Raw genomic sequence first — 16,335 nt, forward strand, 5'->3', positions numbered from 1 at the left:
CCACCCCGGTTTGAAAGTGTTGGGCGTTTCTGGGATGGGAGAGTTTTGTCTTTGCACCCATCCAGTTTAAACAGTTGTATGTTTACTTTGTGGATCACAAAAGCAACCGCGTTAGAAGTGTTGAGCTGCTACCAAACACCAAGCATACGTTTGGAGATTTTTATACAACATTTACTTTCTTACATCACGTAGAAAGTCTTATGTTTATTTAGAGATGGAGATAGAGAGAGAGAGAGAGAGAGAGAGAGAGAGAGAGAGAGAGAGTGTGAGAGACAGAGTAATGTAATCATATTGCTGCTTCTAAGCTTTTTGTTTTTTCAACTAGTTTGGTCTATAAGCTTTACTATATATGAGTCTTTGTTTTCACTTTTGAATCTTTTAATAAAAAAAGAAGAATATACGAAGAAGACAGAGAGAGAGGAAAGAGCTTTTGCATTCGTACCTGAGATATTCATGATTGTGGAGATTAAACCAGACAGCTTCAGAGAGAAGAACCCTCAAAGAAACATCGTTCCACTTCAGACCTGCAAACATTTGATTACTCCAGTAGAAAAAAAAAAAAAACCCCCAAAGATTAAGTCATTAAGAGAAAACATAGTTTTGTGTAATCCATAAAAAACAATGAGAAAAAACCTGGATTCTGAATAAGAGAGGCACAATCAAACTCATTATTATTATATGTATAAGAGTGCATCCAAAATGAATATTGAATTAATCGATAATAAACGGGTTTCGATCTGGTCTAAACTGTCTATATATATGAAAAGCTCTTAAGGATCATCCATTGGCGTATTATCATCATCACCAGTTGGCCAGTTGAATCCAGTCTCTGTGATTCCTGCAGCAAATTGTTCCCAGTAGACATCAGGCAAACCACCACCACTTGTTGTTTCTGCAACAGAACCAAACTCTGAGACATCATTATAGTCCATTGTGTTTCCCCATACATCGGTGTTGCTGAAAGCTGGTATTGTAGTATCAAAACCTATAGTCCATGTTGTCTCTTCTTGTTTGACAAGTCCGTCAGGGGATGGGAAGGTCATTAAGTAATCTGGTTCTGTCATCTCTTCTTCTGATGGATTCATCAAGTTCTTGCCTTTGGGATCAGCTCCTCCTACGCTTGAAGTCATCCCTTGTTGGTCAGAGAGTAGAGTGTTCTGAGCCTCTTCGTCATACATTAGCAATCTCTCCCAATCATCAGCTTCACACTTCACCATCTCCCCTGCTGTTGGAGAATCCTGAGGCTGCTTGATGAACTTCCTTGTCGCCTTTTCCAATCCGAGTGTTCCTTTTTCTCTTCTTTTGAGGTTCTTGAGGCGTTCCAAGAAACCCGGGTTCTGAAACAAGTTGGCCAAGAAAGAGAGCAACTGCTTCTGACGTTGCTCTGCAGCTTTCAGCCTCTGGTTCACAGAGTCCACGTGGCGAGCTGTGCCTCTGCTTTGCTGCTGAAGCTCAACCATTTCCTCCATCAATGCACGCCGCTCTTTCCTCAGCTTCTCGATCTCTCCTCCAACCTCAGTAGGTGACCCTTGGCTTTGGCTGTAGCTACTACTAGTGCAAGTTTGGTTAGATTGTGGTGATCGACGACGTTGAATGTTCTTGAGAAGATGCTTCTTGCCTCTAAGGAAAGCCTCGTTAGCGAATTCCCATTTGTCAGTATCAATCTTTCGAAATCCCTGGAAACATTTCCAACCCCCAAGAACAACTCAAAAAAAAAGCTCAAGAACAAAGTAAGAGAACAACCAGGATTTACGTCAAGGGTACACGAGCAGATGGTAAGCCAAATATCTTTATTGAAGATCAGTTTAAATCATAAGTTAGAAGATTCTTCTACCTTTAAGAGTGAAGAACATGTGAGTAAAACAGTCTTAAACAGTAGCGAACATTAACATAGAGAGGAAATAACAAAACATAACTACATTAGTAGAACAACAGGACACCACCATAATAATTATACAAAGAGTAGTAGTATCTTGGTCAGATCATCTCAACAAGGTTACAAGTTAATAAAACATCCAAACCAAGGCAAGCCAAAATTTGATAGATATAAAATTCAGTGTTACATGTGTAGAGATTGCACAAATCCCAAAAAAAGAGAAACAAAATTACAGGTATACTTCACTACAAGTAATCAAAAAACCAGTTTCGAGAAACTATAATACAAGAAATGTGTGCTTTGAGTATCATCAAAAAGATTACAGAAACACATACAAACAAAAAAATTGAAAAACAAAAAGGGAAAAAAAAAAAAAACAGAAATTTAGCAGCATCCATGTAAACTATCTACAAAAACAAAAGCAGAGAAGAGAGATTAGAAGAAGATAAAGGGTCATTTATAAGAAGTGATGATACCCACATAAGTGTTAAGCTGTCTGACGAAGCTGGAGAAATTGTTATGTTTGAAGTTCCTAGGGAGAATGGTTCTGGCGAACTCGAGAGGATCCCAAACGACGAAACTGGCACCGGTGAGTCCCCAAGAGATGACCGGGTCAAGAGTCGGGTCATCAACCAAATCAAAGGTCTTGGACAAAAAGGGAGGGACTTGATTCCCTTGCAAGATGTCTAGTGGGATAGGGAGTGGAGGAGTAGGAGGAGAACCCATGGTGTCAGTGTCGACGCAGTAGAGAGGCCCTGGTGGTACTGAAATTGGAGTTGGTTTGGAAAAAAAATCATCTTTTTTTGGGCTCATTTTTTATAAAAGAAGTGAAACTTTACGGTTTACTGCGTGTGTGAGAGAGAGAGAGAATTGAAGTATGGGTATGATAAAATAATGAGGGATTAAGAAAGGAAGAGAGGTTTGTAAGGGTTTATAAAGGTTTTTAGGGAGAAGCAGGGAAGTAACCGACAAACTGATAGATTGGAAAAAAAATCTCAGGGGAAAAGAGAGGCGGTGGGATTGTGGGTGGGTCAGTTTTCCTCCACCGTGGATTCATCTTCTTCGTCATCTTCTTTCTTTGATTCGTTGGTTTGTTTTTGGGTGAACACACCGACATTGAAGAAGTTGTTTCTTTCCTTGCAGCTTCGCTTATCTTAGCTGCTCTCTCTCTCTCTCTCATTTGGCGAAGGAGAGAAAGTGGGACCCACGTGATCTTTGGATATTTTTTTAGATATTTTTTAAAAAGATGAAAGGAGTGATATAGCGTGTTTGCCAGGTCAGCTTTCTTCTTCTTTGGTCCCTCTCGACGATCACACTTCACACACACAGATTCGTTTTCTCGCGTTTCCTTTTTTTAAGAACTTTTTTTCAAATATTTTTGTTTTTGTGTGTGTATCATTTTAATTTACGCCATCCTATTGGTTACCCAGTCAATCAAACGATATGCTACTAGTGGTCTTCTTAAAAAAAAAAAAAAATTATTGTAAAATTATGAAATCTGGTTATGTCGTTCTCATAAGTGGAGGTCAAAATTACTTATAAGCGAAGGCAAACAACAGATATTTTCAGTTCCTTGTGTTTAACGATCTGAGATATTTTAGACTCTGTTACCACTGTTTTCTTTTATATTTAACTTACAAATCGACTTTGCTATTTTGTGTAATCTCCAAAAAGTTACTCTTTCTTTGGTTTCTGTTTCATTTCTGTTGGTTATTATAGTTCAAGGCCAGACTAATCGCATGGTCACAATGTATACATATGTTAATTCCAACGTATCATATATTGCCTTTGCAAAAATCCTTTGACAACAGCATTCCAGAGCTGCTCTTTTTTACTCTCGCTTAGTAAGTAAACTAATTTAGCGGTGTATGAATGTACAACAACGTAATTAAATAACTATAACTTTTTAAGTGCATATTACTACTACAAAAGATAACAACAATATATATTGCATTGCTTACCCTCTGGGACTCGATACATAATCCCCCCACTCACTGTTTCCATTACTACATTTTTTTTTCCCTCCCTGTCACAATAGTCATATACATCATAAAAATCTGCAACATAAACAAAAAAAAAAAAAGAGCAAAACAGCAGCAGACAAAGTTCGCAAAATCTATAAGAACCGCGACGGTTTAGGATATGATCGATAGCTCATGAGGAGTGTACCTTAAAAGCTATCTTAACTAGTGCCTCCCTCCTGGGCAGCAAAAGAATGCTGAGAGTATATGTGCATATCATGATTATAACAACTTTCAAATGGACTGGGTGGGATTTTACAAATCCGAGCGGTTCGGCGGAGGAACCGCTGATTTGATCAATGGTCTTAGCAAGTCCATTATTGTTGCAAATGACGGACGCTTCCATGGCTCACTGGCAACCAAACATATGCATAAACATGAAGTCTATTCAAGGAGGAAAACACAAAAAGGTTTCAAACAAGACAAAGAAAATCTTAACGTACTTGGTCCAACAGCCCTCGATTATGGCCGCTACCTGAGGATTCAGATTCCGCGGGATCTCAAGCCGTTTACACTTGAATCCAACCGCAGCTACAACCTATGGAGCATTTATTTTTATTTTTGTTATGATCATATGGCATGTTATGGAATGCAGACTGAGCAACTTTCAAATGCAAAATAGATTATTATCATCTAAATGTTTTAGAGTGAAAAAGTACCTGAGCCGGGTTTAAATTACCCCATGGTTGTTGCAATGTAGCAAGCTCCCACAGGATAACCCCGAAACTGTACACATCTGACTTCTCATTAGATGGCTCATCTCGCAGGACTTCTGGTGCCATCCACTCAGGCTGATACAACAAAGTCATTAAATTATTTAACTTCCACTGGACCAAATACTTATTTAGCTTTAAACAAACTGAACTTACGGTTCCAGCTGCTGACTTTGATGAAAGAAACGTGCTCGCCTTTAATCGTGAGAGACCAAAATCACAAACCTGAGATTTCAAGACAAACGGTGTTAGAAAAATAATGTTTCGCTAGACAGCATGTTTTGAAGAGGACAGCTTAAGAGTGCTGCTATTTTAAATTACAGCAGATTAATGCCTTTCTGCAGTGTCCCCAAGATGATTTTATATATAAGCAGATCTCACAAGAGGAATGGTATATACTGAAAATCAAAATCAAGGCACTGGACACAACAATTTCTAATTCAGATTCAAACCTTGACTGTATACTTTTTGTCCACCAACAAATTTGGAGATTTCAGATCTCTATGCACAATAGGCGGATTGCGATTGTGAAGATAATTCATTCCTTTAGCCTGCAACAAAGAGTTGGAAAGAATATTCGATGTGAAGAAACACCAAGATCAGAAGGTAATCAACTTAATTTGCATCCATACAGGAATGTAACGAAAGGACATCAAACAGACCACATCATATGCCATACTCAGGCGACGTCTCTCATCTAATTGCTCCCTTGCTCCACTTTTATGCAAAAGTCTGTATAAACTACCTCTGTTCGAAAGATATCATGGTATTAGCTTCATTGTAGGCTAAAATTCTACACTCAGCACATAAACCCCTCAAAATCCAGGTAACTGTACCTTGACAAATATTCAGTCACTATTGACAAATTTGGAGGTTGAGTGACCGCACCCATGAAGAGAACAATGTTAGGGTGGCGAAGGCGTTTCATTATTGCAACCTGACAGCGAATCAAGATTATGGAAGACATTAATACACCATGTCCATTACCAAAATCACGAGCAAATTTTAGTTGTGTACCTCTCTTAAGAACTCATTGACACGCTCAGCATGGAAGTCTTGCTCCATGAGAATTTTCACAGCAACATCCTGAAATTGGTAGAATATATTACTGCAATAGTCAAAATCAGAATTCTTCTAGTGAGAGCACTCTTAAAGACAAATACCTAAACTGGGACACATTGAAGCCCACGTTTAGCTTATGACAGACAGATGTAAAAATTTGGCTTTTTTAACACCAAACAGCGCAACCAAATTTTAAGAGCTGAGTAAAATTCTGGAAAAAAGTTCTTACCGAGCCATGCCACTCAGCACGGTGGACAGTGCCAAAGGAACCTGAAAGAGCAGTAGCTCAAATTAGAGTGGAAGGGTTAAGGCAACAGAGAAGAATGTAATCTCAAGATGGCAATTTTTTTCTTTTTCTTATTTTGTTCGAGATCAGAGTCCATAGCAAAACCATCTACTCAAGAATTGCACATTTCTGGTACGTTCATAGACCAAGTCACTATTTTTCCGTAAAATTGTTACCTGCTCCAATCTTCTCTTTTATATTAAGATCACACCACGGGATGTCCATATCATCACCATCAAGTCCAAGTTCCCTATTTGCCCTGTTCGGAACTGTCTGATTGATTGGCGGGGCATTCATAGGTACTGCTTCTACTTGATTTGACGCACGCATCATGTTCTGTGGAGGCATATTAGCACTCCCACCACCATTTTCTGCCAATGCGTCATTCTCTCCACCCGGATTATCATATTGCCTATGAAACATTGAGAATCCCATATCATCTACAACCATTCAAACAAGCAGATATAAGAAATCAGAGTCCAGAGGACAAGTCTTGCACATAAATGCACTAAAATTGATATGCTTGAACAGCGGTCATCAAGTTTAACCTTTAATATCACTAGGCGAAGCACCCACCAACTCACACACATACACACACCAACAGCCACAAAACCATTAAAACTAAAAAGAGACAAGAAAACAAACAATAGAATCATTCTAAGACTACTAACCCTTCAGATATCGAAGACATGATCAAGAAATACCCTAAATGATAGGAGATTACACTTGTAGGGGAAATATAAAACGAGACGTAAGGAGGATGCAAAAGTGAACAAAGGGTTTCTCTATTGGGAATACCTGATGCAGGATCGAAAACAAGATTAAGAGACTGGCTGTCGGTGAAATATTGTTTGGCTAGTAATCTAAAATCGACTGCGGGTTCAACTGGCTTGGGTCGTGGAAACCGCAAAGGTGAAGAAATTGATATAGATGAAGGACCATTTAGCAAGGAATCGGGCTCCCATAAGTGACCTGGCTTCCCTACTAAATCAACCAGGTACTCCCTGAAACCAAAACAAAGTTTCCACATCATCAACCTAGTATTTAGCGTTAGGAATGTTTTTACAGAAACAGAAAGCAAAGCAAATAGGAAAATAAAGGCTCTTTCGCAACCACTTCTATCATACCTATCAAGTCCAAACCTGACAAGGCACGATGCGGCATCATCTCTATTACAATATTTGCATCCCTTTGCAATTCGACAGGGTAAATCAATTATGTCAGCCAGTACCTGCATGCACCCAGTGGCAGGTATAAACATTTTTTTTTCTTTCAAATATTCAACTAACAGTAACTTTTTTTTTTTCTAGCTAATAACACCACTTTTCTCAAGCAACTTTCTTAACATGTATTACAATACAAACAAATGAATGAAGCGAAATAATTTATATGATCATTTCAAAAGATACGTCTCCAATGTCATAAGAATAGCACCAAAGTTGGGATCTCACTTTGAAGAGTAAAGCTCGATGTCTGCAGAGTCCAACAGAGAGGCTACCTATGGGAACCACCACTTTAAAGATTTCTTTTAGACCATCAATGCACTCCTTCCACATGGGAACTAACTCATCTTCCCCCATGATAACTGGACCCCTGAGGAGCCAAGAATTAACGATTAACAAGAAATGTGAGAACTCACAGGAAGATATAAATTATAATTTCAAAGAGATCGTAAGGATTGTGTGAGTACAAACCCCATACGATTGCAGATAAGCTTTGCCAGCTGATCAACAACCTCTTTTGTGGTTATGCAGCTACATGATATGTCGTGGACTCTATTGTGAAGTTCCTTGAAGGCTGGATCACTACGCCTATCGACTATGATCGCTTCAAGCGAAGAGTCAACACCGGAATCAACAGCTCTTAATGACTCAATTGAAGGGATGCGGCCACTTTCATGCAGATCGATGCATAAGGTCCAAATATATGGATCCAGACCATTCATCATGTAAAACCCATCAGGAACTTTATCATAGTACGATAAACAGCCATTAACCTGATACAGTAAACCAAAAAGACTTATTCTCTTTCTCAATCAGTCACAATTCATAAATAGGCGCATTTTTAGAAAATCAGAACTGCCAACAAACAAAAATCACTAATCAGCTGCATGTTCCTGAGCTGCTAATAAACAAACAAGTACATACTCCATCTCTGACTGCGTAGTGGCCTATCCTGAGCAACTCATTCCAAACAGACATATTGATAATCCCAACCCCTAAACCTTCAAAATTTCTAATAATAACCCCAGATCTCTTTACTAATTCCTAGGGATCTTTACAACGCTTGGTAAGGAGATCTAACTGAAACTTCGGCTAAACAGGAACGAACAAAAGGCAATCAATCAAACCAATACCCAGAAACGATGTGAAACGGTTTCGGCTGAACTTGGAGAAGTCCTCAAAGCAGATTCATCCGGAACAGGATCCAGAAAATTCGGATCGTCGGCGCAAGTAGCCTCGGACGAAAGCCGTAACGCTAATGCAAGCTGCAACTGATAACTCTCCTCCGTCTGCTGCGCCCAACTCTTCCCAGATGAAGAACCCCCAGCCGAGTCAGCCGTCATCTGTATCCTCAAATCTCCACCACCACCACCAAAACCAAGCCTAAACCCATCATCTTGAGGAAATCCAACAGATTCGATCTCGTTAGCAGCCGCAGAAAGCGTAGGCATATAATAATCCCCAGACAAAGAGCTCTCACCAAAACTACTCCCACTCGATTGCCTCTGTAACCCTAGAGACGAAGCATACATATTATTATTCCCACCCCGATTCGGCTGATTACTCAACCTATGATCACCAGCGCCGCTAGGATCCCAATCAAATCCGCTTCTATCCGCCTTGTTTTTCCCGTTGTTCCCGCTGTTATTGTTGCTGGCGCTCCTGTTCTCGCTGGACAAAGAGTCATAGTGCGGCGGAGGAGCTCCGGTGACGGAAACAGAGACCTGATCGTCAGAAAATTGACTAAGCAAATTGTAATTAGATCTTCTACCGGGCATTTCCATGGAAGTTATGGCGATCTAAGATGAGTGATGTCTCCGATCATATAAGCTTCAAACCCTAGGAAACCGCCATTGTTGAAGAAAAATTCGGCTGAGCTAGCTCGAGAAGCCACTTGTTTCTCTCTCTAGTTTTTCATTTTTTGTCTTCTTACTTTTCTTTAATAAAAATTCTCTCTCTATCTCTCTCTCTAATGGACATTGGAATTTTTTAATTTTTTTTTTGTATATAAACTGATGAGAGAACTTTTTTTTAACTCGGTGGCGTTTCTGTTTATGATTTCGTTATATTCCCTCCCATGTCCCCCTTTTTTATGGAACTTTGACAATTTTTTCAAAATAAATTTTGTAATTTAATTTCGTTTTTTTTTATCCACCATATTTTTCATTACAAAAAATCTTCGTTGATGCAAAAAGAATGAGAGGGAATGAATAATTAATCTTCTCAAAAGCGTAGGTTTAATTTTGAGCAATGGATTTCTGTATGAATCTTTTTGGTGGAATGCAACTGAGATTGGAAGATAAAAGAATAATGTGAAACATAGGTAGTGAGTAGTGACCATTTCAAAGAGGAAACAAAGCTAAAAAGAGGAACATGCTCACGTGTAATAAGACTAAACCATGTTGCATGCCCACTTGAATAAGATCCAAAGCATTTCTACATATGGAATTGAGATTACAATCTCTGCAGCAAAAGTTTTGGTTATATTTCTTATACCAATCTGAATACGTGAATATTGGATCCGCGTTTAATTCACTTTTTAGTAGTCTAACATACAACATTGAAAAAGCAATTCAACATTATAAAGTTTAGAGTATATGATGGTATTTTACTATTTTATAAAGAAAGAACAACAAAACTATTTGAAAAATATATGGAAAGTGAAGGAATGGACTATATATATATAAATATTGGGGATTGAGGGGGATGTATTCGTGTATGCAAAAATGGATGGGCTCTTGTGTCTTTATATTCTTTTGTCTATTCAAACATTCGTATTTGATGCCTGTTACTTCATCTTAACCATTTTTTGGGCAATTGTCATAAATACCACTAATACATGTTTTTATTTCAAAAATACCACAATTTAGTTTTTTCTAAAAATGCCATTAAAATATTTTTTTTTCCAAAAAATACCACGTAATTGAACTAAAGTTCTAATACTAAAAACTAATTCCTAAATTCTAAATACTAAACCCTACTTCTAAAAACTAAATGTGTCAACCCAAACCTAAAAAAAAAATTTACATTCTTAATTTATTTTTTTTGTGTTTATGGTAATTTTGAAAAAAAATTTTGTGGTATTTTTGAAAAAAAAACTAAAATGTGATATTTTTGGAAAAAAAAAATTTTAGTGGTATTTAAAGGAATTTATGTTCTTCTTTTTCTTTATGTTGGATTGTTGACAAACATACAAATAATTGTTTTTCATAATAGTGTAGTTTTTTTAGTTAACAAATAAGATTATATATTCGTATAATTTGATAAATTGACGTAATCAAATAAGATTTTCGTGTCTTTGATTTTGGAAGCACCACCTTAAACATGTATTGAATGTTAACGTTAATATGATCACAAACAAAAACTCTAGCTAATATTGAAAAGAAAAGCGTTAAGGTTGTTTTTACAGTGAATTTGAGTGGACAAAACACTAATTACAGTAATTATACAATTTGTAAATAGTGAATTGTGGGTAACAATTAAATTTACGTTTAGGTTTAATGTATGGAATTATTAGGTCAGTTTTAGTATTGGTATTAATCTATTTGAATTAGTTTCTATAATTAATCTACTAATTAAGTCAAGGTCAAATTCTTCTATCCCTAAAGATTTTTCAGATTTTTTTCCGGATAGTCAATGAGCTGTCATTAATTTATCAATCAAGTTATCAACGCAACTTGGACAATAAAATAAATACTAAGGTTCATCGAATACTGCCAGGTTCAATGCACTCACCGCATTTTTGTCATTAAGTTGATTTTTAGCCGTAGATTTTTTTTTTTTTTTTCAGTAAGTTGCTTCTTCTTCTTTTGTTTTTTCTTCTCCTTTTGTAGTATTTTAAAATTTTAAATATCACGGCTGCTGAATATATAAAGTACGTTGTGGAATATTTAAGACAAAATTTTGGGTAACATATTATACTTTACCTTTTTTTTTAGTTGAGATTATTTAAGATTTTGTAGTCTATTGCTGCTTAATTCCCACTCGTGCAACTATCCCATTTAATTATTCGTCGTTGGACCGTACTTAATGTTATTATCATATATACTCTCCATAGATTTTGTTAACTGGTTTTCGTTTTTCTATGGTCTATGGATTAGGGAAAAATATTTAAATTTGTGATGCATGGTAAGTAATTTTACTAGTATAAAACAGCTTTTACCTCTCAAGGGTATTAAGGTAAATGATGCTCCATTTGACCGTGGGACTTATTTTGAAATTTTGAATATTGAAGTGGGACTCCATGTGTTGACGAAAACGCCTGACCAAACGGAAAAAAAAATGGAAACTCTCCGTCAGTCAAATAAGTCCGTTACAATCCGTCCTTCCTGACACCGTTAATTAAAAGGCGGTTAAAAAAAACCTTAATAAGAATGGGCTTAAATTATGGGCTTAAAAACCCTAGGCCCAATACATGAGCAGGACACACAAACCATCGAGTGGTCCGCGTAACAGAGAATCACTAAAACCCCCTTTGGTCTCTCATTAAATAAATTCCATCGGACGGCCCCTTCAACTTCACACGCCCTAGAAACCGCTCTGGAGAGACGAATCGCTCTACAACCTTCTTCTTCGACGCATCGTCGCCTTCAAGGTCACACTACCTCTCACGACAATGGAGTTCTGGGGTAAAAACGTTTTCCTATCTTACTTCTTCTTCTTCTTCTTCCGTCTATAAGCTTCGTTTCCTGCACTTAGGGTTTTTCATCTTCTGGTTTCATCGTTTTGTTTTTTCCGTTTTTTCACTGTTTCTTCTCCCGAATCGTCTGGTTAGCTGTTCAGATGAGTAACGAGAGATAAGATTTGTCAGTATTTGGTGTGTAGTCTTGGTTTAAACTCCGATATTTCTAGTTTCGTTACTGAAATTGAAAAAAAAAATTGAGTAGAGGCTTTGGGATTCCATGTCTCGGGTATTTGGTACTTTTGAATGGTTCGAAATGATGGATTTGTGGAAGATTTGTTGATTTTTTTTTTGGTTTTGTTGTACTATCTATGAGTTTGCAGGTGTTGAAGTTAAGCCTGACGGATCACTTCGTGTGGATCCTGGGGAAGATATGCTTGTGCACATCTCACAGGTACTGTTGAATTGCTTTGAGTTGAGTTGAGTTGTAACAATGTATTTTACAGTGACGTTTTTTTTTGTTTATCTTATTGAAGGCTGCTTTGGGAGATAGTAAGAAAAAAGTTAAGGAACCGATTCAGCTTTTCGTGGAAGTTGGAGGTCAAAAGCTTATTATAGGGAACCTCTCTCATGGCAAGTTTCCTCAGCTGTCCACGGAGCTTGTCTTGGAAAAGGAATTTGAGCTGTCTCACAATTGGAAGAATGGGAGCGTTTTCTTCACTGGTTACAAAGTTGATGCATCTGATCCATATCCTTTACTATTTCAATATTTGTTTGTTAATATTGCTTAAACCTTACAAGCTTGTTGATGAATGTGATTTTGGAAATCGTTGTTTTACTTTACTCTCTTTTCTTCCTTGACTCTCTATGTCCGTCTTACTGAGGCTGAGGATATGTCTGATGATGAACCTGCGGTTGGTAGTGCCAAAGGTGAGTTGGGAGTTATATCAAATTGTGTCTAGTTATCTGATTTTAGTTTTTTTCTAAGAATACTAATCTCTTATCCTTTGATGTGGTCTCAGCTGAGCCAGCTGTTGCAGCATCAGGTGTGAAACAGGTGAACTTTCAATTGCCAAATGCAGATGTCAAGGCCCAGGAAGATGATGACGAAGATGACAGTGAGGAGGACTCTTCAGATGATGATGAGTCTTCTGACGAATCTGGAGATGAGGAGGTACCTCTATTTATAAACTACTAACTCAATGGCTGTAGATTTTAACTTGGGCTCAGTGACATGTTAAAATTATAATCAGTGTACGCCTGTCACTTTTATGTTTGCATTTTCCACATGAACAATAATGTGTATTTCTGTTCTATCCCATTCTCTTAATTCTTTAATCCTCATCATCGCTGCTTCTTTTCAGGAAAAGAAGGTTACTGCTGAAGTTGACAGTGATGAAGACGATGAAGATGACTCATCTGACGACGATGAAGATGACTCATCAGAGGAGGACACCCCAAAAAAGGTAACATGATATTTCTCTATATATCTGCTCGGTTATGAATAAACGTATATTTGTTCTGACTTACTACCCTTCTTTGGGAGCAATTTTCTCTGCTTGTGTGGTCAAACTAAAACCTGATATCTGAATTTTCTTGGTTTATGAATAGCCTGAAGAATCCAAGAAGAGGTCTGCAGAAGCCAACTCCTCAAAGAATACTGCTTCCAACAAGAAGGCTAAGTTTGTAACTCCTCAGAAAACAGGTGATTAAATCGTTTTTACCAATCTCCCCATTGAATCCTTGTTTTTGAACAGAAAGAAAGATGGATTGGTTTAACTGAAAACATTGTGACAATAAAAACAGAGTCTAAGAAGCCGCATGTCCACATTGCAACTCCTCATCCATCAAAACAGGCGGGTAAGAATTCTGGTGGAAGCAGCAATGGAGAGTCGTCGAAGAAGCAGCAGACACCAAAGTCTGCAGGAGCGTTTGGGTGCAATTCATGCAGCAGAACCTTTACTTCGGAAATGGGGTTGCAGTCTCACACAAAGGCGAAACACAGTGCAGCTGCTTGAAAATCATAAGAAGAAGAAGCTCGATGACTTAGTCCTTTATAATATCTACTTTAGAACTTCGATGCCTGTTGGTGTTCAAAACTGGAACTTGCGAGTGAGCCAGTTTTAGTTGGTCTTTTTTTCTCAGGCGTTACAACTTTTTCTTAATCGTTTCGGTATTTTGAAAACTTTGCTAAACCTTGGAACCTTGGTTTGTGTTTAGTGCTGCTAATATGGATATATATTATTAGAAGTCTTTTTGGAGGCTTTTCTAGTAAACACCCATTGCAAATCCTTTATCCATTAACTACCCAATGGGGTACGAGCAAACATGTCAATTTCCGTGTAGTTATAATTTATGAAGAAGAGAATAACAACAAGCAGGTTTGCCCGAGTGGTTAAGGGGGAAGACTTAAGTTCTTCTGCACATAAGTGCGCGTGGGTTCGAACCCCACAGCCTGCAAATATTGCTAACTTATTTTTTCATAAAGTTAAAAAATATTTTTACGATATATGTTATTTTGTTTAGTCTATGACAGATACTATATATAAAAGCAAATCAAATCAAATCGTACCAAGAATGAAACTTCCTCCTTGATCGTTTCCACTTTTCATTGACTTTTGGGTAATTTTCCTTTTATTTGTTAGTTTACTTCTTTTTTTGGGTTCAATTTGGTAAAGTGTGCTTCAATGCTAATAGCATCGTTAGTTTCCTTTTTTTTTTTTTAACCTGCTTTGTATACACTATATTACTTTCTAAAGCTGCTTTGCTTTGTATATATTTCACTTATAAGATTGCTCTGTTTGTATGTGACAAATTGAGTCTTTAAGAAGCTTAGCTTTCTGCATCGTGATCTTCCCTTCTGGTTCAGCCATTCGTTTGGGTTTTGCCCTAATGCCGCTCCTCCGGCGTTACGTCTTCAATCCTACCGGAATAACAAGAGTCGGAGAAGAAGAATATAACGACCAAACCGAACCTCAAACCAGGGGATACATCCATGTGAATGTGACAGCCTCAACTAGGGTTTCACTCAACGAGAGAGAGCATCAGAGAAGGTCGCCCGATGTTGTTTGCTCATCTTCTTCAGGATCGCAGGAGGATATAGAATCACGCTGTTCGATCTGCTTGGAAGTTTGGACCAACGGTGGCGAACACCAAGTCTCTTGTCTTCCCTGTGGACACTTGTATGGGTTTTCTTGCATCAACAAGTGGTTACAGCATCGTCCAAGTTCAGGAAAGTGTCCTCAATGCATCAGAGCATGTAGCTTTAAAGATGTCGTGAAAATCTACGCATCAAAGATTGCTGCGATTGATGATGAAGCACAAAAGAGAATCGTATCTCTCGAGGCCAAGTTAAGTTCAGTAGAAGCGAAGACACCGAGTTTGAGTTACAAAGAAGCTCGATGGAGAGAAAAGAAAGCAGAGTTACGATTAGAGATTAATAATCTCAGGAAGAAGATGTATCAAGAACGTCATGGACATGATGAACCTTCTTACAGCTTTAAACATCATAAAGAAGTGTTAGTTAATGGTGGCCGTATATTTGAAATAAATGTTGGTAGACAGATTCTGTTGTTGGCCCGTAGGCTCTCAGGAAGTGGTGGAACGTTTGTGCTTACGCAAATCAACTTACATACTGGTATGATTGATAATGACATTTTGTTGCCTCGTACAACTAGAGCTATTCAAGATCTTCGCCTTTCGCCTCACAGTAACGGGCTAGCTGTATATGGTTCTCTAGGGAAAAAATTATCTTTTATAAGCTTGGATAGTCACGACACTGTCTTGTCTTATGATCATCTACCTGCTGCACCGTGGTCTTGTTCTTGGGATCTCAACAGTTGTCACCATGTTTATGCTGGACTACAGAATGGGATGGTTTTAGTATTTGATATGCGTCAAAACAAGAGACCTTTAGCGTCCTTGGTTGGCGTGACAAGCAATCCAGTTCATACTATCTATCGTCTCTCTGCATATTCCACTCCAACTTCTGATGTCGGCCGTGAGCTCTTATCCGCTTCTTCCATCGGGCTTTGTCAGTGGAACATTAGTGGCAGTGAGGGAAGGCCAACACTGGTTTCTGAAACAAGAAACTTAGAAACATGCATAGCCTCCTCGTATTGTCCTCGCACCAATCATGTGGTTGCCTCTTATAAACGGAGAGCTAAATCTTCTGATAATAATAGTAATCGTAATGGTGTAGATGTATTTCATGTTTGTCTCAAGAGACGAGTTGATGGCTCTTATTCTCAGAAACAGTCATCAACACAAGCTATTGTAGACACCATCACCTTGCCAAGAACAGCGATTATAGATTTTGGTGAGGAAAGGAGACAACTGTTTGCATCTTATGATGACTTCACTCGAGAGCTAATCTTGCAAGATCCTTCCTCTTTTACTGTCTCTCAACGGTTTGCATTGTCAAGTCCTCATCTGCTTCAAGACGTGAAATACGCTCACCTCAATGGTTCGGGTTTGCTCGGTCTCTTAACTGATGATAGATTGCAACTTCTTAGTAATTAATCATTCTTGTAG

The 16,335-nt window shown here is 38.0% G+C and overlaps 4 protein-coding genes and 1 non-coding gene across 6 annotated transcripts; 3 read left to right on the forward strand and 2 right to left on the reverse strand.

Annotated features, from left to right (window-relative positions):
- Positions 1-645: 645 nt before the first annotated feature.
- Positions 646-3,109, reverse strand: LOC104734394 (heat stress transcription factor A-3). The gene is made up of 2 exons (XM_087481590.1): positions 2,357-3,109; positions 646-1,676 (listed from the first exon to the last, which is right to left on the reverse strand). The coding sequence occupies exons 1-2, from the start codon at positions 2,687-2,689 to the stop codon at positions 771-773; spliced, it is 1,239 nt and encodes a 412-aa protein (XP_087337716.1). The 5' UTR covers positions 2,690-3,109; the 3' UTR covers positions 646-770.
- Positions 3,110-3,637: 528 nt separating this feature from the next.
- LOC104734397 (serine/threonine-protein kinase CTR1) lies at positions 3,638-9,825 on the reverse strand. 2 transcript variants are annotated; one of them, XR_759271.3, is made up of 16 exons: positions 8,315-9,825; positions 7,653-7,954; positions 7,410-7,551; positions 7,086-7,189; positions 6,757-6,962; positions 6,135-6,398; positions 5,902-5,942; positions 5,628-5,696; positions 5,447-5,547; positions 5,273-5,357; positions 5,063-5,161; positions 4,767-4,835; positions 4,557-4,688; positions 4,341-4,435; positions 4,046-4,249; positions 3,638-3,902 (listed from the first exon to the last, which is right to left on the reverse strand). XR_759271.3 is itself a non-coding variant. In XM_010453968.3 (15 exons), the coding sequence occupies exons 1-15, from the start codon at positions 8,963-8,965 to the stop codon at positions 4,153-4,155; spliced, it is 2,457 nt and encodes an 818-aa protein (XP_010452270.1). In that variant the 5' UTR covers positions 8,966-9,825; the 3' UTR covers positions 3,638-4,152. The 2 variants fall into 2 exon arrangements, 1 of the variants encoding a protein (XP_010452270.1); XM_010453968.3 differs by having other exon boundaries at positions 3,638-4,249.
- A 1,838-nt stretch (positions 9,826-11,663) lies between these two features.
- LOC104734398 (histone deacetylase HDT3) lies at positions 11,664-14,078 on the forward strand. The gene is made up of 8 exons (XM_087481591.1): positions 11,664-11,809; positions 12,186-12,256; positions 12,339-12,549; positions 12,682-12,732; positions 12,825-12,976; positions 13,167-13,268; positions 13,414-13,507; positions 13,609-14,078. The coding sequence occupies exons 1-8, from the start codon at positions 11,797-11,799 to the stop codon at positions 13,818-13,820; spliced, it is 906 nt and encodes a 301-aa protein (XP_087337717.1). The 5' UTR covers positions 11,664-11,796; the 3' UTR covers positions 13,821-14,078.
- A 101-nt stretch (positions 14,079-14,179) lies between these two features.
- On the forward strand, positions 14,180-14,262 carry TRNAL-UAA (transfer RNA leucine (anticodon UAA)). The gene has a single exon. It is a non-coding gene; the product is annotated as a tRNA-Leu (tRNA).
- A 432-nt stretch (positions 14,263-14,694) lies between these two features.
- LOC104737821 (uncharacterized) lies at positions 14,695-16,323 on the forward strand. Its single transcript, XM_087482352.1, has one exon. It carries the CDS (start codon positions 14,695-14,697, stop codon positions 16,321-16,323), a length of 1,629 nt encoding a protein of 542 aa, XP_087338478.1.
- The last annotated feature ends 12 nt before the right edge of the window (positions 16,324-16,335 follow it).

Source organism: Camelina sativa, chromosome 13, assembly GCF_030686135.1.
Source record: "Camelina sativa cultivar CO46 ecotype springtype chromosome 13, ASM3068613v1".
In the NCBI taxonomy this organism is placed as follows: domain Eukaryota; kingdom Viridiplantae; phylum Streptophyta; class Magnoliopsida; order Brassicales; family Brassicaceae; genus Camelina; species Camelina sativa.

What these genes read in the sequence shown, in the direction of transcription:
- LOC104734397 (XM_010453968.3), bottom strand. Translation starts at nt 8,965, where the DNA reads ATGGAAATGCCCGGTAGAAGATCTAATTACAATTTGCTTAGTCAATTT. An exon ending in GTGACTGAATATTTGTCAAG is followed by an intron (nt 5,358 to 5,446) that starts GTACAGTTACCT and finishes TCTTTCGAACAG; the next exon opens with AGGTAGTTTATACAGACTTT. An exon ending in ATCGAGGGCTGTTGGACCAA is followed by an intron (nt 4,250 to 4,340) that starts GTACGTTAAGAT and finishes TTTGGTTGCCAG; the next exon opens with TGAGCCATGGAAGCGTCCGT.
- LOC104734398 (XM_087481591.1), top strand. An exon ending in CAAAGTTGATGCATCTGATC is followed by an intron (nt 12,550 to 12,681) that starts CATATCCTTTAC and finishes ATGTCCGTCTTA; the next exon opens with CTGAGGCTGAGGATATGTCT. An exon ending in TGCGGTTGGTAGTGCCAAAG is followed by an intron (nt 12,733 to 12,824) that starts GTGAGTTGGGAG and finishes ATGTGGTCTCAG; the next exon opens with CTGAGCCAGCTGTTGCAGCA.
- LOC104734394 (XM_087481590.1), bottom strand. Translation starts at nt 2,689, where the DNA reads ATGAGCCCAAAAAAAGATGATTTTTTTTCCAAACCAACTCCAATTTCA. An exon ending in TCAGACAGCTTAACACTTAT is followed by an intron (nt 1,677 to 2,356) that starts GTGGGTATCATC and finishes AAATGTTTCCAG; the next exon opens with GGATTTCGAAAGATTGATAC.
- LOC104737821 (XM_087482352.1), top strand. Translation starts at nt 14,695, where the DNA reads ATGCCGCTCCTCCGGCGTTACGTCTTCAATCCTACCGGAATAACAAGA.